Source organism: Caloenas nicobarica, chromosome 3 (assembly GCF_036013445.1).
Source record: "Caloenas nicobarica isolate bCalNic1 chromosome 3, bCalNic1.hap1, whole genome shotgun sequence".
In the NCBI taxonomy this organism is placed as follows: Eukaryota; Metazoa; Chordata; class Aves; order Columbiformes; family Columbidae; genus Caloenas; species Caloenas nicobarica.
The window spans coordinates 53,975,998-53,998,818 of NC_088247.1; the positions used below are offsets into that span (position 1 = coordinate 53,975,998).

At 34.2% G+C, this 22,821-nt stretch overlaps 1 protein-coding gene across 5 annotated transcripts in view; it reads right to left on the reverse strand.

The window, feature by feature from the left end:
* Nucleotides 1-22,821, reverse strand: part of TBC1D32 (TBC1 domain family member 32) — a 77,516-nt gene that overhangs the window by 34,156 nt on the left and 20,539 nt on the right. For 4 of the 5 annotated variants that reach the window (XM_065630917.1, XM_065630915.1, XM_065630916.1 and 1 more), the window contains 9 exons: nucleotides 22,040-22,241; nucleotides 19,018-19,100; nucleotides 17,218-17,356; nucleotides 16,406-16,493; nucleotides 14,737-14,855; nucleotides 13,990-14,106; nucleotides 11,039-11,127; nucleotides 1,154-1,276; nucleotides 199-307 (listed from right to left, as the gene is read on the reverse strand). In XM_065630917.1, coding sequence (XP_065486989.1) covers nucleotides 199-307; nucleotides 1,154-1,276; nucleotides 11,039-11,127; nucleotides 13,990-14,106; nucleotides 14,737-14,855; nucleotides 16,406-16,493; nucleotides 17,218-17,356; nucleotides 19,018-19,100; nucleotides 22,040-22,241 — 1,069 coding nt within the window. The remainder of the gene's footprint in view (nucleotides 1-198; nucleotides 308-1,153; nucleotides 1,277-11,038; nucleotides 11,128-13,989; nucleotides 14,107-14,736; nucleotides 14,856-16,405; nucleotides 16,494-17,217; nucleotides 17,357-19,017; nucleotides 19,101-22,039; nucleotides 22,242-22,821) is intronic. The other variant, XM_065630919.1, reaches the window with a different exon arrangement.

Below are 22,821 nucleotides of genomic sequence, written 5' to 3' on the forward strand. Positions count from 1 at the left end.
CTCCAACACCCAGATAGCGAGAACAAAATATTTTTTAAGTGTATCGCTCCTAAAAACTTTAGCTCTTTATAAAGTTAAAGGTGAACTGCGACTTCTTAACGTTAATTAATTTTCCACATGCTGAAATTTCAGCAAAAATGTTGAATTAATGAAGGTGGAAGTTACGGAAAGAGAAACTGTTAAACTTTATATTCTAACCTTATCTAGTACTCTCAAAGGCAAAATTCTTTCCTGTGGTCCTCCAATTAGATTTATCCGTACAAGAACATGGTTCCTCTCCACTGATAGAGCATCAATTATAAAATCTCTGTGAAAACAAACAAATACCAAACCAAAAAACAAGTAGAAAACTTTGGAAGTTATTCATAACTTAACACACAGACAACACGCTGTCTGAAGTCACTGTGTCATCCGAGGTACAAAACTTTTTAAAGGAATAAAAATCAGTTTTTATACACCAACTTTCTTACAACTTTTTCCTTCGAAAGGAAATAGTAGGTTTCATCCTCAAATGGTATATAACGATCATCTATATCTGTTGAGATTTCACCCATACTGTTTCATTTAAAATCTGTACTGGTCGCATACGCTAAGAGAAAGGACAGAATGTCTGGGACTAAATGACTGTCCACTTCTGTCCCAAAACCTCACTTTTCATTTTGAAAGGATGCATTGTGAAATTTTCTTTAGAAGCCAGAAAAGGAAAGTCACAGAAGTTGCAGAGTCCACTAAGTTATAAATAAATTAAGAACAAAACAAAACCCCAAAGTACTGATAATGTCTTTAATTCATAACCATTGAAAAAATACCCTAATTTTATATTGTATGCATAACATAAAAAATAATAAAAAAGGCATATTTACATCCACAAATTTTGCACTCTTTTTTAAAGAGGTAATTTAAGATTAATACAAATAAAAATGCTTTTTTATTTCTTACACTTTTGAGGTGGACATGGGAGAAAAAAGAAGATTGTTGTAACTTTTCAGAATTTAAGATTGATGACAAACCTGCATCTAAGTAAACTTATGCACATTAGAAGCCAACGTGAGTGAGAGCATTTGTATGTTTAAAGCCACTAACGTATTCATGTATTTGTTCTCAGAAGAAAAGTTTGATAGTTAAAATAACATTTACATCAGTCACTTCTTACCCTGGCCCTTCTGAAGGTTCTGTGACATTTTCCTCCTGAGCAGTCAGTAAAACTTGTGACACCTTGTACTGAGTCTCCAAGAGTAAAAGGGTATTGAGCTCACAGCACAGCACATTTAACAATCTGCAGAAGGACACATTGAAATGATGGCACATCAGTCAAGAACCCAGTAATGCAGAATAAGACAAAGGCAAACATGTTTATGAGATTTCATAATGGAAAGAAAAACAAAACACAACAAACAACAAACTTGGAGTGTCTGAAAAATACCCAGACAGAACTGGGTCAGAACACTCTTTTACATCCTTTTTAGCCACTCAAGTGGCACAGCCTTGAGCACACAGGGAACAGTTCCCAACAGATTTTTCATGTGCACTGTAGAATCAGAGAAAATATTCACTGGTCAGCTCAGTCTGCTTTTGAGTTTATATCACAGAATAACAAAGGTGACACAGACTTAAAAGGACATTCCATGTCAAATGTGAAGAAATTACACAATAACAGGTTGGTAAGGCAACTCCAAATCAGGTTGTCCGAAAGGAGGGGAAGTTTGGGAGATAAAAATACACCTTTCCTTTAGAAAACAGGTTTTTTTAAGCACTTCAAATTTAACACAGTTCAAAAGCAATAAAAGATTTAACATGTAACAAAACCAGCAAATTTCTTTTTTTTTTTTTTTTTTTATTTCAGAGAAACACAAAACTATGGTAAATGAAGTTAATAAACAAAACGGTACATGACAGCACATTACATACGATTTTCTTTTATAACCTCAGGGCAAATTAAGAGTGAAAGTAATCCAATGTACTTCATTTAAATCTGATGTAGGGCAATCCCAATCGTATTAATTTTTTTTCTTTTTTTTTTTTTTAAACATAGCATCAGAATAATATCACTGTAGGTTTCCCATTCGTGGAAAATAACATGACTAAATGTTCTTGTTGCTATTTTTATTCTGTTTTATCACAGTCATAAACCACTATATAAATTGAGTCTGATCAGCATTTTATTTTGTATTCACATAAGATTTGATACAAACTAGAGAATATATATTGTTTGAAATTTGTAGTCTGTTAGTCAATGCTTATTTTCTTTCATGTAATTCTCAATATGCTTCTACTGACAATAGCAAAAATTTGCAAGCCATTCTCTCGATAATTTAACACCTCCAAATTCACACAACTGTGGCCAAGGATTAAACAGTCTAAATGATAATGTTTTTTCTTTTTTTGTCTGTTGCTTTTTTAATATAACTTGATCTGCTCAGTTTCAGACATCTTCAACTTTTATTTATTTTACATTAACTATTTCCTGACATTGATTTATTCTCAGTACTTTCCTAAATCACAGAAGAAATGACAGTTCAACTATGAATTTTTTTTTATTATTATATAGAAGAAAAATCCACAAAAAGAGCACTGAAACCATTATGAAGATGAACCATTTCTTCTGTTAAGTATGATGACTAAATGGCAAAAGAACCTTTCTCCAGCAGTCAAAAACCACTTGAGAGAAGACTGATGGCTAAGAATGTGTATAATGTCTCATCTGGTACACAAAGCAGAGCAAAAAAAGACAAACTACAAGCAAATAAAATTAGGTAGAAAGGATAGTGGTAGGATAAATGACAAAACATACAAGATCTAACATGTGTAGCCTCTGCTGAGGCAATCAAATGAAATTTTCATCTACATGAAAAAATCCATTTAAAAATGCCATCACTGAAGTACAGATATTTGATTAAAAGTAATATTCCATTGCTTTACTTTCCAAAGTCATAAATCTACAGACTAAAGCATGAAACTAAAAAAAACACATTTTATAGTGTGTATATTTGTGAGTGTGCTTGAATATGGCTGTGCACTTTTTCTTCTTTGTTCGTATTTAACTGTGTTTGGAACAGAAGAACTGGATCAGACCTCTCAGTTCAATACCCTCTCTATAAAGAGCGCACGCTTATGAAAAGGCATGAAACCTTGACAGATACAATACAATGAAATCATATCTTTTTGAGATACATTTTAAAATTCTGTTTTTAAAGCAGAAGATAGAATTTCTAACCTAAATGTTGCTGAAAATTGGAAGATATGCTTTGATATGAGGTCTAGTACCCAAGAAGGAATAATCCCATGCAACAGCAGAGGCTGGGGATTGAGCAGTTAGAAAGCAGCTTTGCAGACAAGGACCTGGTGGTCCTTGGTGGACAACAGGTTTAAAAGGTGACAGCAACATGCTCTTGAAGGCCAACAGCATCCCGGGCTGTGAGGAAGAGCAGTGCCAGAACGTCATGTGAGGGAGGTGACCCCCTTTAGCAGTACTGGTGAGGTCACACTTGTATGGTTGAGTTCAGTTCTGGGCTTCCCAGTAATGACATGGATCCACTGGAGCAGGTCCAGCAAAAGGCCATGAAGATGATTAAGAGCCTTGGGCCATTTGACATAAGGAAAGAAGCTTGGAGAGCTGGGACTGCTTTGCCTAGAGAAAGATCAAAGGAGATCCTATCAATATGTAGAAATACTGACAAGACAGTTTGAAGATGGAGCCAGACTCGGTGGTACCCAGTGAAAGGACAAGAGGCAATGGGCATGAATTGAAACAAGATATTCCATTTCAAGATACTGTAATGGTGGTGAAACAGTGGAACAGGTTGCCCAGAGATGTTGCAGGATCACCAGCCTTAAGGACATTATAAACCAGATTGGACAGAGAGTTATGCTCTCTAGTTGTATGCACTTTGAGCAGAGCAGTTGGACTACACAATCTTGAATCTCCCTTTCAATTCCAACTCTATAATTCCATGAAAACTTGTAATAAGATATACCATATTCTCAGGAACAAACTGCAATATAGATAAAATAAGTTACGTGAAGGCAACCTTTCACAGAACAGTAATTTTAAAGAAATTCAGAAAAATCAAAATACATATCATAGTTGTGAAAATATGGTAGCAATAAGTAATTTTGTTTCTGAATTCTGCATTTCCTGTCCTATGCCATCCCTGCCTTTCTTGGAGGGTGTTCCCTGGATTCTACCCATTCAACTATAATTTCACAAGTAATACTTCACTGTAGAAATTTCTAGTACGAAAGAAGGCATGCTAACTAGTATTTGAGTACCTGTGTAAACTGATCATCTCACTGATTTTGGTAAGTGGAATCATAATGACTTCTTTAATTACAGCAGAATATAAGGTCCTTCATGGGATATAAAACAGCTACTAAATAATTCTAGCTGCTAAAAGAGCCCTGTTAATTTTATGCTGCCTCTCTAAATTTTTTCATTTGAAAATAATATAATTAAACCACCTATGAATTTCTCTGAGTTGCTAAAAACATCCATTATGAGGATAGCTTATTATCATATTTCTCAGTATCTTTTCTGTGAGTTCCTTCTAAAAACACAAAATAATATGATGTTCTCTGTTGCTAAGCAGTGCTTGCATTGATAGCCAAAACACAGGTATGTTATCAACACTATTCTAGTCATAAATCCAAAACACACCACCATGTGAGCTGCTATGAAGAAAATTAACTCAATCCCAGACAGTACATCATCCTAGCAAAAGAAGATGCAGTTTCATGCAATAAGCAAAAGTCCAGCCACCCTAGGGAAAAAAGAAACCGGCACATCCAAAGTAAAATAAACTGCAATCTCAAACACAGACATGTTCAGGCAGCATGCAACAGCTAACCAAACCAGAAATGCTTGCATCTATGCTGTTCATAAGGTGTTCCAGTGATGTGACCTCGAAATGGTGGACTAAACCGGTCTTTAGTAACAGGTTTTCTTCTGGCTTGCAGTTACCGCCTTCTATAGATACAGGCATGGTTGATTCAGGCCAGTGCACAATATACAGCATGACACTTGTAGAGAGCTCAGCTATGGGACAAAGTAAGGTCTTTCCTTTTCTCCCAGGAATCAATATTAAAAACATAAGTGGGGGAAAAACAAAACAAAACAAACAAAAAAACACCACAAAAAAACAAACAAACAAAAAAACCGAGGACTGGAACCTTTTTGCAGTAGCAGGACCTCCTTCTTGCTGAATGAATATGTATACTAACAGCGAAATCCAAAGCAAAATTTTCATTAAATAATTCCAGTGTTGTCAGGATGGGGGACATCCTCAAAATATTTAGCATCGGAGCCTTATATTACCAATTTTATTTATTCTTTATTATGCTTTGAGTAATGGCCTGAGCTCCAATGAGATCACCGATCCAAACAGCGAGTGGCAATTACTATCAAGTGTGCCACACAAAGCAGATGAAGGTGAATGGCTAGCAGAAAAAAACCACAAGAAGCCAAAAGCTACCTAGTCAGCATTGGAACACAGGGAGCACTTGGAAGCTTCAGCCATGCAAAGCCTTGCACGCTGCCCTTGCAGACAGAACAAAGGGCATTAGTAATGAGCAGAGAGAACACGCCTCTGCATGGAGCCTTTCTAAAGGACCAAAGCTTTTGATAGTCCCACTGAAGGCAATGCTCATAGTGGTTTTGAAAAACATGAGATCTTCTAGATATGGAGTATTTATCAATACCCTCTGTTACACCTCTGGTGCCTGGGGCACTCAAAGCTACTACCTCAGGGTACTCATGTTTCTCCCAGTAAGAAAACTTGGAGACCAATGTATTCCTTACGATGTTTTCCACATGAAAAGATTTTCAAAAAAAGCATCTAGAGCACTTCAGTTACCCAATGTACTTACAAATCACACATGATGTGATTGCTAATGGTAAAAGTTTCCCAAGCTAAACAAAAATGCTTTTCATGAGCATCACTTGCCAGCCTAGAGGACTCAGAAGTGAAGCAGATTTTAAATTGCAGGAAGTGAAGCGTTCCCCAGTGAAGAGGAGAAAAAATAAAATAAAATAAAATAAAAATAAAAAAATCAACAAATAAGTGACACAATCTTATCACAGAATCTGCTGTTATTACTTCATTAATTATAAATTGTTTTAAATTAATAAACCTAACTAAATTCTACTAACATATAAACTAACAAAAAACTGAATTAACTGTATAACTACATTATATGGAAGCCTGACAACATGATCCTGTTGCATATCCCCATCACTACTAATGTAGACTCCATCCTCTTTTACCTTTGGATTATTAAACAGGGGTCAGAGTTTTACAGCACACAGGCACTTTCCAGTGATCGGTACTGCAGAAGTCTTTTCCCTCACACACACCCAGCACGAACATTTGGAGGGAAAAGATTCATTTCTGAAGAACCATATATCACTTACCAACCAGAAAACACATTTAAAATAATAGAAAATTAATTACTAACTCAGTCAATTCTCCTTATTTAGTTGAAAAGTGTTTGATAGAAAATAACTGGAAGACTACACAGTCTTTCATGCTTCCATCATAAGAATTCAAATCTGGTAGATTTGGAGGAAGAAATAAATACTGTCGGGCTCAATTCCTCCCCTCTCTCACCATCCTACTCCCTCCTCTCGAGAGGAGGAACTCCGTGAATACGGCTTTCTTCCATTCACAAAGACATAAGGATGTGATGAGAAGGGCTTCTTCAGTACATCCAGCCAATAGCACCATAAATGTTGTGGCACAATGTACCAGGCAGTCATTCAAATGTTAATCAAAAAGATTCATTGGTGGCATTATGCAATGGTGTTTATGGGCCATAACAGTGTGTTTAAAACAAAGATGGGAAAAGCAAGAAGTACAGCCTTGTTTCTGGCTCTACACAGTAGATGGAAAAGAGAACATGCAACTTAATAAAAGAGACACTTTTTGTAAAGAGGAAACTGATTTAAAAAAACAACCACAAAACAGTTTTAAATTTTAAAAAATCTTGCTTCAATTTAGAATGAAGGAGATTTTAAAGAATCATATATTAACATTTTCAAAAAGTTTCTGCTACTCATAATGCTTTTTAATAAAGGGAAAAAGAGGATAAATCTAAATATCATGTTGACCTAAGGAAAAAGGACAATCATGATTCCTATCTGCTACCTTTAGAAAACAAGAGAATTAATGCTCCTTCCATTGTGTTGCAATCATTAAAATCACACATTCTCTTAATTAACAATACACATAATGTAAGTACAATTAAGGGAACAAACTATTTCATATGCTGAAGCTACCTCATTATTAAAATGCAATTATATATAAGAGGGTGTGTTTACAATGCAGATGAAAACATAATGGAAAAGAATGCATGGGTGTTTATTATCTGTATTTCCTAAACCCACAAAGCTGTCTCTTGCCTTCAGTTTCTTCATCTCCCAACTTCTGTAGGATTTAATTTATTCATCTGGATTTCACTGGAGTGAAATTTTGACTAATACTGCTTTGAGGTAAATTTCAGGCCGCTGATTGATTTTGATGTCAATATTGTATAAGCCATTTAAATTCTTTCGTAAATCTTTCTCTTACTAGTTTGTAGGCCAACAGAAATATATACAGTGCATTTTTATCATCTTCTGCACCCTTCAGTAAGTAAGAAAATGAGTATTCTAAGAAAAAACATATTCACCATGATATTTTATATGACAAAATAATGTGACTTAACAATGTCAAAATATTTACTATTCAAATCTGAAAATAGCAAGCCAACATTCCTTTTTTAGCTGTCGCAGGCTCTGCAGCTCTGCAATCCTGAGGCTAATATTGATGAACATATGACTTAGACTAGTATTTACATTTTTCTATAATTCCACAGAAGCATAAATGCATTTAGAAGATTCACACAGAGCACTACCATAAGTACTCCTTCAACGTTACCTTACACAGGCCTAAAATACAGTTCAAATTATGATTCTACAAAATAGGTTATCTTGCTAAGCAAGTATATCATGTCTCTAAAGTTAAACAGTCCCAATTTCCATATCTGAAGGAAAAGTATTTTACTCATAGAGTTTACAGGTATTTTCCTGCAGAAAGCCAAACTTTAGAACAGACTGCTGTCCTTGTTGCTGGACACCCACTAGCATGAGGTGTTTCAGTGCACAAGTGTGGGACTGACAAAGGTTCTTCTGATTTGGAATGTACATACGAAAGATCTTTTGATCTCACAATATTTAAGAGTTTTGTTGAGTTATGGCCAGAATAAGCCAATGGAGGGAAAAACAGAAGAAAAAAAAAATTGATAGTGGCTCATGTATAGGGAGGAAGGAAGGGAGGGAAGTTTTTTCCCTCTTTAAAGTATTCAGATGCCTATTACTGCCATATTGTCATATATGCACAAAAAACAAACAAACAAAATCCCCACATTTTTCCAGGAACAGCATATGTTATAAAATGTTATAAAAGTCTTTATTTGGTTAAACAAGGGGAATTTTTGCAAAGCTGCCTGTAGACTAACTCTGATCCCCTCCTACTACCCACAGTCTATGCCTACTCCCAGTACCCCTGTTTCTCCTTCTGTTTTTCACATAAGCCACCTCTGAGTTTCTTTGAATTTATTTTGGAGTTTTGATACTTTTTAGCTATGAGGAGTTGGTTATTGAAGGTAAAAATTTGGTATTTTGCCACACTTTAATCCAGCTAATGACACAGCGTCACTGACATTCAAAGAAAACTCAGCTTCTGAATAGACAGAATAGCAATATGTAAATGCCTGAATAATGCTTTAGGCAGAGGCTTTGAAAATATATATAATATGCATATATTTTCTTGGCAGGCTGTAAAAACTCACAACTCATGGATGTATTCACTGTACTGAAATATTAGACAAGTTGCCTTGATGCCATATAATTCATCAGTCTGAAAGAAGATGTATGTAACTGCTGTTTACTTAGTTCCTTTGTTATTAATAATATAAGTCACAGAGATCCAAAGAGCTTGGCCTTGAAAGGAATGAGGTTAGCATCTCCAATGCCACACCTTTATGAAAACTGATATTTTTCACATTCAAAAACTTATAAGATCAATAAGTACACCTGTATCAGAGAAATAAAGCTGACAATTATATTAAGAGAATTCTCTGTATTTAATATGTTAAAAATTTATGACTGACTACTGCTGTGAATTCCCTTTCTATAGGATTTGTGCTCTGGCAGCAATTTAAATTCAGAATCTTCTAAAATAGAAAGACTACTGAGAATTTTTGCCTCAGTTCCTGCGCATCCAGATTTTCAGGCTGTATAGAAGAGCGGCTGATCCAGACTGTAGTGTTCTTTTATCAACCAATATTGGCTGATTGAGAGACTTCCTACTTCTGAATAAGTATAAATCTGCTTCGAATTTGAAAGTTGAACTGACAGTTTAAAAATCTTTCTATACACAAGCTAGAAACTGCTTATATTTCCATTTTCCTATTCTTATCTCCAATTTCTTGCCTAAAGTTTCCTAGTAATCATAACAATAATCTTTTTTTTAAAAAATGAGTTGCAAAGGACTTTCAAGTGAATAAATCTCATCCTAGAAGTACGCAATAGCTGCAATTAAAGGCACACCAGATCAGCATCTGTGAAACTACTGAAGAAGAATCCTAGGCCAAGATACTTCCAAGTTGAGAATTACAAAAAAACCCTCCAGATTCACACTAGGCTGTAGCTCGCTGTGAAACTGAGTATTTTACCTTGATCACACAGGACCTAGTCGATACGAATGCACTCTAGGGAGGAGTCTTTACAGACTGAGAGATATTGGCTATGCAAAACCATAGCTAGCTTCTCTGTGTTTTCCTTTTGATTTCTACTGCATGCGTACTGCTTTGCAGAGCGGGCAAGCTTGAAAAGGAAAGCTGACAGCTGAGCCTCCGCAGAACTGTCCTTGAAAATAGTAGTTCAGAATTCATATTTATTCAAAATGAAAACAATCATCCAGCAGAAAATGCAATATTAACGTTAAAAACAAATAGATAAACCTGTGCTTTTTGGATTAAACAGACTGTAGAAATACCTATATATTTTAAGTTTCCTGTATAGTTACATGGCTAGTAACCAAAATAATTTTAAGTCACTGAAGCACAGTATACACACAAAGAAAAACGTAGTTCTAAATTGCAGAAGTTGCTTAACGTTCAAGTAAACAAATTTGCAACTCCTTTGAATTATAAAAGTGAGTTACAGGACCTCAGAGTATAACCTATAAGCTAAACAGATCTGAAGTTCAACTCTGGGTGAGCCGCTCATACAATGAAACCTGACCAAATAACAACGTATATTGCTGTGTAAATCTGTGAATGATTAAAGAATGTCAGTTTGGCTGTACTACTGGTATTAAGTTTAACAGAAAGAAATGTTTCTAGACAGATGTTTCACTAAAATCATCCAGTCACACAACTGTTCGTTTTTTCAGTGTTGCAGTTATCATAAATATTTAATTATTTTATTTCTACATAGTAGCAAAGAGAAATGTAGAACTTTTGCTCTTTCTAATTAATTTCTAATTAATTGTATACATTTTCAGATCTGTTAAGCATCTGATATTTTTCGACCTAACTGCTGTTGAATTTGGTATTCTTGATGGACTTTCATTAAGGTGATAATTAGACCAACACATAAAAAAAAAATTAAGTACAAAGAGACTATATAAATATATAACTGATATAAACATGCTAAAAAAATACTTTGTTTCTTTTAGTATTTTGGTACAATTTTTCTTTTATGCACTATAATGGATCTGCGACATGCTCTTTTCAATCAACTAGGCAAAATAACATGCAATTTCTATCACTGCTCATCATATTACAACATATCCATTTACAGGTAATAAGATTAGATTCATTGCTATTCTCATTTTGTAGGCCATATTTCATTTAATCTTCTTATGTTAAAAAAAAAGAGGAATTTCACCTTCACGCATAATAAAAACCAAATAACGTAATCTTATCAGAAGCAACACATCCAAGCATGTTATATCCTATTTAGTTAATGTGACCAGAGAATATAAAATGAGCATCTTACCTCAGACCAAAGATATGTGATTGTTCATAATTGAATAAGGAATGAATTTTAGCTTCTGAATTCAAAATTATAAGCCTGTCAATGATATCCTGCCAAAGGAAGACAAATGTAAAAATCTCATGTATGATTTTATATTTTTTGCACATAATAGTTTCATAGGGATGTTTAGTATAAAATGAAACCTTAATTACTAAAACACACATTGAAATTTCTGTAAGAAGGGGTGCTTTCCACCATAAAAGTTCATGGCAAAAACGAACCATACAGAAGGTTAGGAAAAAAAATAGTTAAAAAAATAAATCACTAAACATACAAAAAGACTCTAGCATATCAAGTATCCTAGTTCTTGTTTAGTTTTAAACCACAATAAAAGTGTTCAACCAGTTTTTGTATGTTTGAAAGGTGTCTACATCTATTTTGATTAAAAGAACAGCAAACCCTTCAGCATAATACCTTTTCTAACACCAGTTACTACTACATGCTTCGAAACATGCCATTTATTCTCAGTGTAGCCAGGCTTGGCCTGGGTGTCGAGGCTTACTCTTTCATCCTACAGCATCTCATGTTACAGACCATGACCTGTGGCTGCTTCCCACTTCTTCCACAAATTCAACCTAATTATTTTCCCCTCTAGTTCACTGCACATCCAAATCGCTTCTGAAGAAATAATTTCACTAAAAGACTAAGAAACACATAAAAACATTCACTGATGTTATCGTCTCAGAGACAGATTGCTGTGCTATGGTCAGAAGAAACAAACTACAAAGTCCTTACAGGCTTTATTTAATCTGGATTAAACTTTTATTTTCTCCATGTTTAAGAAGTATAGTCTCAGAGACAGCAGAATGAGTTATTAATCAACTGGTTAGATCAATGAGTCATTTCAATACGATATGAGAGAATAGTTAGGATCCATACTTTCATGAAATCAGCCAAAGCTCTGGTTTTCAACAGAGAAAAGACCACAGGTAAAACTCCCAGCAGGAGAAAAAAACCAAACCAAAACAAAACAAACAAAAAAAACCCCTAGAACTTGTCAAAGTAAACAGCCTTCATAAAATTCATTCTTATCTAAAACATAGTAAAACCATACTTTCCCTATTCGAGCTTTTTGGGTGGTAAGGGAGAGGGCTGTGAAGAATGCACTTTTTCCACATAGTATGTTTACAATAAAACTCACAATAAAACAATTCATGTCAGACCTCTTGGCTGTTCATAAAATTGGTAATGCAAACAATTGATTTGTTTGGGGTTTAAGGCTTTTTAGATATTTGCACATATAAAGAGTTAAATGCCAAGGGACATTTCTCTGGCAACAACCTCGTCCTCTCATCCTTATATCAAAGCGTGGAGCCTGCAAAAGAAGAGAAAGCACAGGCACAGAGAGAGGACTACTGAGAAAGCAGACCAAGCTCTGAATTGGGATATTAGGATGGAAGATAATGAACAAGGTCCAATGTAAGGTCTGATCAGATAAACATGCAGGTAAATCTGCACTGCTTAACGACAGAGTATAGCTTAAATATTGCAGGTAGGATGTCATCTACTTTTAATTTCACCTGCTTAAACATGTCTTTCAAAGCTACAGATCTTTAGCTTTCTGCAGTCACTGCCCAAAGACGTGTTTATAACAAATCTATATGTCTGTGTAAACCCAGAAGTTTTCTGAGTACTTAGACTCAGCTATTACACGTTAAATTAACATTAGATGAACTGTCTCCCTTCTGTTAACTATATAATCTTGGATGTCGAGCTTAGGCTTATAAAACCCACTGTTGCACAGTAAAGTGAGAAAAAACCCACCCAAAATATCTGTAACTGTCCTGTGAACTTTGAACACTTATCAGCCTTGCTGTTTCTGGACACCTAAAGAATTCAATCAAAATATTAAAATGCCTCAAAACAACACAGTCACAAAAATCATTACTTAACATCTACCCCAATTTGAAAGCTCTCAAATATGTATTCCCTTCAACATCCATCTATCTCAGCTCCCAGTGCCTTAGAAAACTTGATGATAGAAAAGAACCATCCATTGGTGGACACACCAACACTGAAGGGATTGGAAAAATGAAATTTATCATCCTGTTTCCTCCTGAAATCATCAAAAGAGCCTTACAAAAAAGAACTACACAAATTCCTTCCAAACATAACACACACTACTATGACATACTCTGTCTAAACAACTTAAACTACCACCAATGCAGAGCTTGTGCTAAACAAACACTTTAACACAACAGCAGTTTAAAGTGCTAGATCATTAGAAAAAAAGTCCAATTTTAACTGCCACTCAAAAGCACAGGTTAAATTTGCCTGTGCTTTATGGATGAGAAATAAAAAAACTTAATGAGTTGCAGTTCAAAGAACTAATACAAAATAATACTAAATACAGAAATGGTAATACTATTTTTCTTAGGACTGAAATAGGCCTTAATCAGTAGCTTTCCAATTAGTGATTTTTTCTGCGTGTAAATCATCTGTGCTATTAAGAAAGCCTGAGGTTTTGGTGTGTTTGGTTGGTTTTTTGTTTGTTTTTTTTTATTATTATTTTTTGTTAAATCCACAGATAATGTGATAGAGCAATATTATACAAAATATGAGTATAGAGATTTTCCAGCATTTTCCAGCATGTAACTGTATGCACATACAGAAGTATTTCTGTATGTCACTTTTTTTTCCATGGAAAAACAGAATCCTAATAAGTCAGAAAAACTGATCATTAAAGTAGGTATCAAATTTTATATTATCTTTAGGATTTCAAAATGAATATTTAGGTTAACATGAAGTGATATGTGTATATACTGCCCTCATGCTGTATATAATACAAAATGCAGAAAATTTCAAAATCTTTCAGTAAGAAGAAAAAGCTTATTATCACAGTAACATTTTATCAGAAAAAAATGTCTTCACAGAAGTATTTAGTTTTCATTCGAAATAAAAACTATACTTACAATAACATCTGTAGGTACTTCTCGAAGTGAATACATTTGTTTATTTGGTATATCTTGTTTACTCAAGAGCTCAAAAACTGCAGGGTAAGTGAGCAAGTTTATCAGAGACAGAAAAGACTAGAAAAAGAAAAAAAAGGGGGACAAAAGAGTATGTTAATCAGTTAAGTATAACCAAAAAATGTTAATGATTATTTGCCATTTACTTTAAGTTTGTTCTTATCTTTCTTTGTAGGCTGAACTTGACAAAACTAGAGCTGCCCAAAACAAGACTGTAAACCCTGGCAGGTGTCCATATAACCTAAAAGTCCAGTAGCATTTGTGAAATTATGTATTATCTATCAAACTGTACAAGTAATTTTGACAATTATAATATTTTCATTATCAAATATTTCTAAAATCTAAAGACACAGCATACTGTAAAACATGTCACTCTCCCTGATCTTACTATAGTAATCAGAGACATGAACTGATGGCCAGTATTTTAAGACTTTCACTTTTGTCATTATTGTTATTTATTATTTCATATTGACTTTAACAGATGCTTGGCACTGTGACCATGCAACACAAGAATCCTTTAAATCAGTCGTCATTTGACTATTTGACTATTCATAGCATTACACTAATTTTGCTTCACATGCCAAGAAGCAATATAGTCGCAATAAAAATTCAAAGAAATGTTTGTATCATCCTATCTGAAATACAGCACTGTTTTTTCCACACCAATACAGAAGATAAGTAACTTCTCACCTTCTGACAACTTCGATCAATAGGGTCAACTGGAGTAGATTTAGGTTGGGTTATCCTCACATCATCTTTTCCACACTCCAAAAGAGCCCATAGTTCAGTTACAAGTGCCTTTATAAAGCCTAAACCAAATTTTTGTTCTAATCATGAGAATGGCAAGAATACCAGAAAAACAATTTTCATATTAAACAAACATTGTATACCACAATTCTAACTCAGACTCTCAAAACTCTCTACATTGTGGACTAAAATTTCACAAGACTGACTGCCTGAGGTTGCTCTCCCTGCTATTCTCAGTCCTTCAATCAAAACACCTTTCCTCAGCAGTTTGCTTCTATTCAATTTAAGATCTAGAGCAACAGTTTACAGACTATTATACTAAAGTAGGATGACATTTATATATCTTCCACATAAACAGGCTGCTGACCTTCTTTAACAAGTTAACTGCTACAGATCGAGGCTTAGCTAGTACTGGCTCTATGGTTTTAAAAATACAGATTTATTACAACTCATTATTAAATGAAAACATACCACAATGAAAGGTTGAGGACTGAAAAAATCTTTTTAAGAGAAGAACTACTAGCTGAATTTAAAATGCTAAACATTAAAATAGAAGAAGGATAGCCATCTAACTCTGAAATTTCCAAATGTAAGTTATAGGCCTAATGCAAACTTTACATACATTACACAACCTCCTCTCAGGGTTGAAAAACAATGCTGATTATTTTTGGTCTACCATTTGTTTTAAACACCAAAGGCCATGAGAAGCAACGTGGCTGAGAACCTTAAACAGGACAGATAGGTTACTCCTCAAGTAGATCTGCTCCCTGCTTTCTGAAAGATCCCAGAGGCATAAAAAACAAGCAAGTAACAATCAGTTTCCTTGACTGGCAGAATTTGCCTGCCTTTCTAACAGTCTTTCAGTCGAGTCATTTTAAGTACACACCAGTCACTTCTAGATTCTCAGAGAAGATAATCTCAACTTTTGTACCTCATGGACTTCCTTATCAACTTAAGACAGTAGCTTTAGTTAATTGATAAGATTCTAGTTTTAACATAATGACTACCTTGACAGCTGCATGGTATGGCAACAGCTGAGTTATCTGAGAATGCATCTGAAGGGACTTTGGTGGTATGGGTTGACATATGAGAAGAACTATCAGTTCAGACAATCTCAGTTCCATCTCACTATTGTATAAAAGTGCTAATGACATTTAGGCATTTGCAGTTTCTCACTATGAGTAGTCAGTAACTGTGAAAAAGTACATATAAACTGCAGAAATCAACAGTTATTAATTCTGATCTGTAAGAAGCACTAGCAAATTGTCAGCAACTAATTTTTTAACAGATATAAATGTCTTCATGCACATACAAGAAATTTCTGAAAATCCAAAGCAATGAAGTAAAGATTTTGCATAACTCAAGGAAAAAAAACAACCAAACAAAAAACCAAAACACCAACCAAACAACAGACCTGCATCAAAGATAAGTGAATGACTTAAAAATTGAAAAGAATTTCCACCAAGAAGAAATCAATAGACATTTAAGCAGTCCTTGCTAATACTGTGCTATTATTCCACTCAGTTGATATTTCTTAACCTCTTTCTGTCTTTTTCTAATATGCAAGACTACAACATGTAACTATTCATACCAACATAATTCTTCAATTTACCTGAACTCTGTAGAGCTACTGCACCTGGTGGTGTTGTTGCCATTTGTGTAACAATCACTCTATTACCAAACTCTTCATATTCATCTGTCTGTTGGTGACAAATACAAAAGCACAGTGTTAGTTATTCAGAGGGCCTGAAACTCTCTAATGATCTCTTAAATATTGATCTTTCCTACACTTGTTTACAGAATTTAATCCACAGTATGTAGACTTGAACAGTTCATAGATATTATCCTCTACAGACTTACCAGAGTCAGATTCCAAACCAAACATCTTTATCAAGTACCTTATCAAAATTCAGAGGCAAAATACTATGGTTGAGACATGTAACATCAGCAAAGAATAAAAATGCTAGTATTATTATTTTATATTATTATTATTATTATAATTTTTGCACACATTCAGTAGGATGTCTGTAACATTATGGTTTTTTTCCTAAAATGCATATTATCTGATTTTTGGTTACATTTCAAGTATTGTCTAGGATCTGGATTTCAACACCACCTACCAATGTGGTCTAGAAAAATACGCACTTAGAATTTTTCAAAAAATTATTTTTCCTATTGTTTCAAACAGTTAACAGTCAGAAAAACTAAATATATGCCTGACATTCTGAAGATGAGCAACATCTGACAAACTTAAATCAGTGTGGCACCAATATCAAACATGGTAAGCTACATTTTGAATTCTTTTTTTGCAAAAATTTAGTGACAAAATGGTTTCTGAACTTATTTTCTTATTATTTGATTTCTTCTTTATTTTATTATAATCGTTACAAGAAATAAAAACTTTACAGACTCTGTAATGCTTACCTGGAGTTTTTTTGATAAACTGCTGAACATAAAGTTCACACAGTCATTCAAGGCACCTGTACTATGAAGCAGAAATAGTCCCTTGGGTGTGGCAGAAAAATTTAGCAAGGCATCTAACAAAGTATCTTCCCATAACAAACTGCAAGAGTAGCAAAATAATAATTAAAAAAGATATGTAAAAAAGCATGGGAAAAAAAGAAAAACAACAACACTTCATTAACTGGACTCCGTGTTTACGTGTTTATGTGAGTTTAAGAAAGCTTTTGGGAAAGTTCTAATATGTATTAGACTGTATTTTGTACAAACAACCAAACTCATCCTGACTAAACTAGGGTTAGGTAGGAACATGGGACAGGAAGATAATGTTATGGGGAATCCAGAAGATCTACACCATTCTGAAATGTACTTATGACATGCTACCTGACTCTAGACAAGTTTAAGATATTAATGTGGCAGTTACGAATTGGCAAAGCAGACAGTGAATTTCTCACTAATGTAAAAATACTATGAGAAACTAATAAAAACTCACATTTGAGGAGATAAGAGGCCCCTGCTAGAATTTAGCACAGATTTATGAAAATTAGATGCTGTATATACACAATAGCTTCATGTACTAACAGCAGTATACAGAAAATATTTTCTACAGACATGGCAGAAAGAACAGTAATTGCAAGAATCAAGTATGATGATACCCTCTGCCCCATAAAATATTCTATGCCCTAGAAAGTGAAGTAACTGCATCACCTTTCACTAGGTACAAACCCTGCAGGTATCACTAGACTCTTGTGATTCTGCTTCCCAGAAAGTATTTGCTTACTGGATTCTCATCTCTAGTTCTCATTTCCCATTTTTGACTCCTATCACCAGCAAGCAGCATGCAGGTTTTTTGTAGTAGTCAACCATTACTCCAAACTTTAATCACTTATCCTGAAGAATCCCTGCCATGTCATGTTCAGAAGCAAAAATTTCACCCAGAAATATAATCAGCATATCTTGTTCCATAGCTAAATAAAAAAATCTAGATGAGGAAATTGCAGCTTATGTCAATGGTAGTGATTAGTAACAGCTGCCTCAGTCAGAGCTCGACATCCCTACATTTCTTTTTACCACTAGATTTGAATTGCTATAACCAGTTCACATGCCAGCAACACAGACTGAGTAATAACTGTTGAGGTATCTTTGCAAATGATACACTAAATCTATGGTGAAGTGTAAACAAGAATCTACTTAACTAACTAGATTCTGCATTAACACCAACATCACCCTGAATTTTCAGGCTCACAAATATTTGTATATTTCTCATCTTAGTGCACACAAACTTCTATAAAGGGACACGAAGTTTTAGTATAAAAGGAAGGATGCCTTTCACTTAGTATGTATCAGGCTTTCAGCCAGAATGCTGGCAATCTCGTTACATAATATTTTGAAGGTGCAGATACCATTCAGCAGAACCACATTTTAATTTAACACCATATCAAAGCCATAAGATAAACTCTGACAGCTACTTTGTTTTATGCTTTCTAATTCACATTTTCCTCAAACCAATTTCTGTAGTCAGAGAGAATCAACTATAAGTCAATTTTACATAGATTAGACATGACTCTGTAAGACAAGAAAGTCCTGAAAGGTCAAGAACAATTTGTAACTGTACCGAAACCTATGCTAGGATGATTCCACTCCCTCTACCTACGACTATTCTTCTGGCAAAAAAACCACAGGATTATAAAATGCCTCAATTATGGTTAAAGTAGCAGTGTGTGTTAATACTTGTGCATGTGCATAAATTAACCATCAACTTACGTGTTTTTTGACTCTAGGCTTATTGATGAAGTCGACTCCACACCAGTTACAGGAGTGGGTACTCTTTCTGAAAGCAAACTTGTCTGTGAAATAATAAGTAAATAATTATATCCTTACTGTTTATTTATACCATTTTTAAACTCCAGATCTTGCTCATTGTCTTGTTATCTATTAATAAACAAACAAACAAACCAGTGACCAGGTTGCATTCTATCATTTGGCACAGAATCCACTATTCCTCTACAGCTTTTATTCCAGAAAAGCTTATCTTTTATTTCTTCTTTAGGTATAAACCATTTTAAAGCTAGTAATTTAAAAATTATTTATTAGAATTCTTATAATAAAATTCTTATAATAAAAACCTATTTATTTTTATTTTTTGACTAGAGGCTCCCAAAGCAAAAATTGATATTAAAAAGAAACAAAAAAATCAGAAAGGAACTTCTGTCACAGGTAATGGACATAACAGCCTCTGGACTCAACAACTCAACACCAAATTTATTAAGTACTTCTGCCAATTTTTATTTTATTTATTTATAGTTTATATATATTATCTATATTGGCATGGATATAACTAGAGCTACAGACATAGACAAATACATTTACATATTTTTATATTTGATGGAGTTCCTAGTTTAAATGATATTTGAAAACAATGTGAAAAACACTGTATATTAAAGATGAATGATTTAAGTTGTTTTATGATTCTTGGGATAAAAAGTAAATTGCACTATTCAAATTAAAGTGAGAAGTCATTAATTTACTCTCTATAAACGTGATTTGATAAATCCATGAAAGATTCCTCTATTAAACTAGTCAGCTGTCCTGGCTCTGTTAAGTTTGCCTTTTATTATTATCTGTACATATTCTGTCCCAGAATTCTAGCAGAATATGCCAATTAAAAACTTGTTTCTCCATCAATCTTAATCTTAAAAATCCAAGAGACATGTAAAATAGGAGGAAAAAAATTACCAGTCTATTCATTTAAAAACTGTCACTACTGCTTGGATGGAGTCCAAACTCCACCATTTTTGCTACACTATAAACAGTAAAATACTTTATAAACTGCAGATGTTTTAAAATTGAACAATGACAAAAAATAATTTAAAAAGTAATCAACACAGCAGCATTGAAAATGTGAATTTCCTGTACTAACTTGTCAATTCCTAAAGTCCCAAATATGTAGATTGCTCTTCAGTCTCAATTTTATCTCCAAAGTGATGTAAGAAAATGGCATTTTGTCAGTTAAATGTTTCATGATTTTTTTTAAATTCAACACATTGCGCCTACTTATCTTGTATGTGTCAAAACAATTTGTCTAAATGTTCTGTACCATAATAAAGGATTTTAACGTGCAAAGAAGTCTATTTTTGCATGTGGAAATGCTGTGGTGCTTTGGAGCAAATAACTGGAAATGCCCATCAAAAGCATGTAATACCCTGCCTGTGATAAACATTAAACGGAATAAAAGGTTAGTTCAAGTAGGACTGACTAGTTACACAATAAGAAAGCACAAAAAGACAGATTGTTGAGTTATGTAAATTACAGCAAGTTTCAAGTGAATTAAACTCCTTAATTCAACAAAATCCTCAAGTTCTCAAAGCAAGGAAGAACGCAAGTTTCAAAATCAGCATTATTTGATGAGAAACAGTTTACTGTGATATAATTATGATTGTAAGTAATATATTTTGGTTTTGATCAAAATGTACACTTTCACAATAATATTCATATATGAAAGCAGTGAGAAATACCCACAAGCTGGTGATTTAAGTCTCTCTTCTATTCATGTTCTATCTTTCTGATATTTTCTGCCTCAGTTTAGATTGTGACTGTATTTTTTAGATTTCTAATCATCATAAAAGCATGCAGCATTTGACAGGAAGAATAGCTGTTCCCTTCTCTTTCCCTTGCATTCAATCTCTCTCCCACTTCCTCATCTCCAAAAAAACTCTCTAGATTTTTTAGCCAATTTTTTCTTCCAGCTTGGCCTGATCCTCCTCTAAGAAAATATTTTACAATCACTGGATTAAAAAAAAGAGATGGTTCCATTTTTCAGTATAAAGTGAAACAACACAGCTAAATTTTACTGTTCCACTAAGAGTTCTAATACCTATAGTTTAAATATGCTTTCAATTTAGTTGGAAGCCAGAGCTGAAGCTTTATATGCTACCCTTACCTAAATGCTACCCATGTTATTTTAATGATTCAAATGTTTGTTTGTATTTTACTTAACTGTGAACTTTTTGAAAACTACTCTTGCAGGACCTGCTATCATTTTTCCATCTTAACTAAATTTTTGTAATAGATAAGAATTTTCACACTGCATATGGCTACTGGAACAATGAAAAGTTTAGTGAATACACCTTGTTCGGTAAATTTATAACAGAAAGCAGAATACACACAAGTGTTACACCCAAGCTCCTTCATGCAGAAAAAACATTAGACTAGGGATCAAACTGAAGTTGAAGTACAGACTCTACACTTCATAAGATATCCAAGTACACAGTTAAGACAATAATTCCTTCCTGGCATTTTTCGTTATGGTCTCTTGAGAATATTTCAATGGCATCTAACTATTTAGATCAAATATTTGGAACCTTCTTTTTTTCCTCCATATTTCCCAATGAAACAACTAGTTTAACCTAAAAATTACTAGGATCACATCTCAGGAGTTTTTCTTTTCAAAATATCCCAAACCAAGTGTGAAGACAAGATCTGTGGTGGACACTGGCTGTCATGACATCAGGTGACCTCTAGCATCAAGGACAATGAACAATAGGTCTACTGATGCATCTTGAGAGCTCCTGGTTTAATCTTAAGGCATGAACGATTCAAACTAAGTTGCTGCTAGGTTTGCATACAGAAGGAAAATTTGAAAAGTAGAATTTCATTTTTAGAACAATTCCAAGCATTATCTCACTACTTAAACATAAATAACCTGAAGCAAAGAACACTATTACATAAGATGAACCTCTTCCAGTAAGATTTTTTCCCAGTCTTCCCAATCCAAAACAAGACTTACCTTTTTCCAGGCCTCTGCGATAGATTCATGCAAGCCATAAGGAATTAACATCTGCAGGCCTTCACAAGTTCTGTACATCTGACGACATACAAAAATGAAAGCTCCTTTAACAACTGGCAAAAGCTCGGATCCACATAAATGAGAAATGTCGTCATGAAGAAGTTTCTTTGTAAACTGAACAATTATATGAACAGCTGTAGGGCTAGAAATAAAATAACACTTTTAAAATGTTGGTTTGTAGTCATCAATAAGCCTTGAAACAAATCCTCTGACTAAACTTATTTTCTAGGGGAAAAGAAAACCGTGGAAAGAAACTATGACCCACTATGGAGGGCCCAACTATATTATAACTTGTAACACCAGTCAGAAGAAAAAAAATGTACAGCAAGTGATGTTACTCTGGCTACAGCCTACATAAAGCAAAAATGCATCAGTGTCTTTCATCCAGTCCACATGGCCATGAACTGCATAGACTGTGTTTTATAGGAGTCAACTTAGGAAGAGCAACAAGACAAACATTTTAGCTTCCATTTAATCAGCGTTAAGGATATCACTACAAGGCAAAATTTGTCCTTGTTCTTCCCTTTTCCTATCTGAGACCTCCTTCTGAAGTCTTGTAGGTTTGTGATGGAAAGGACAACTCTTTCTCCAAAAAAATATCTTTCACTTCCAACCACCATTAAAAACACATGCAACTTCTGAGATTACTCCACTTAGAAGACACACTTTCCAAACATTTGCACGACCTGCAGCTTAGATATTTTTAAATGCCACTCTCAATT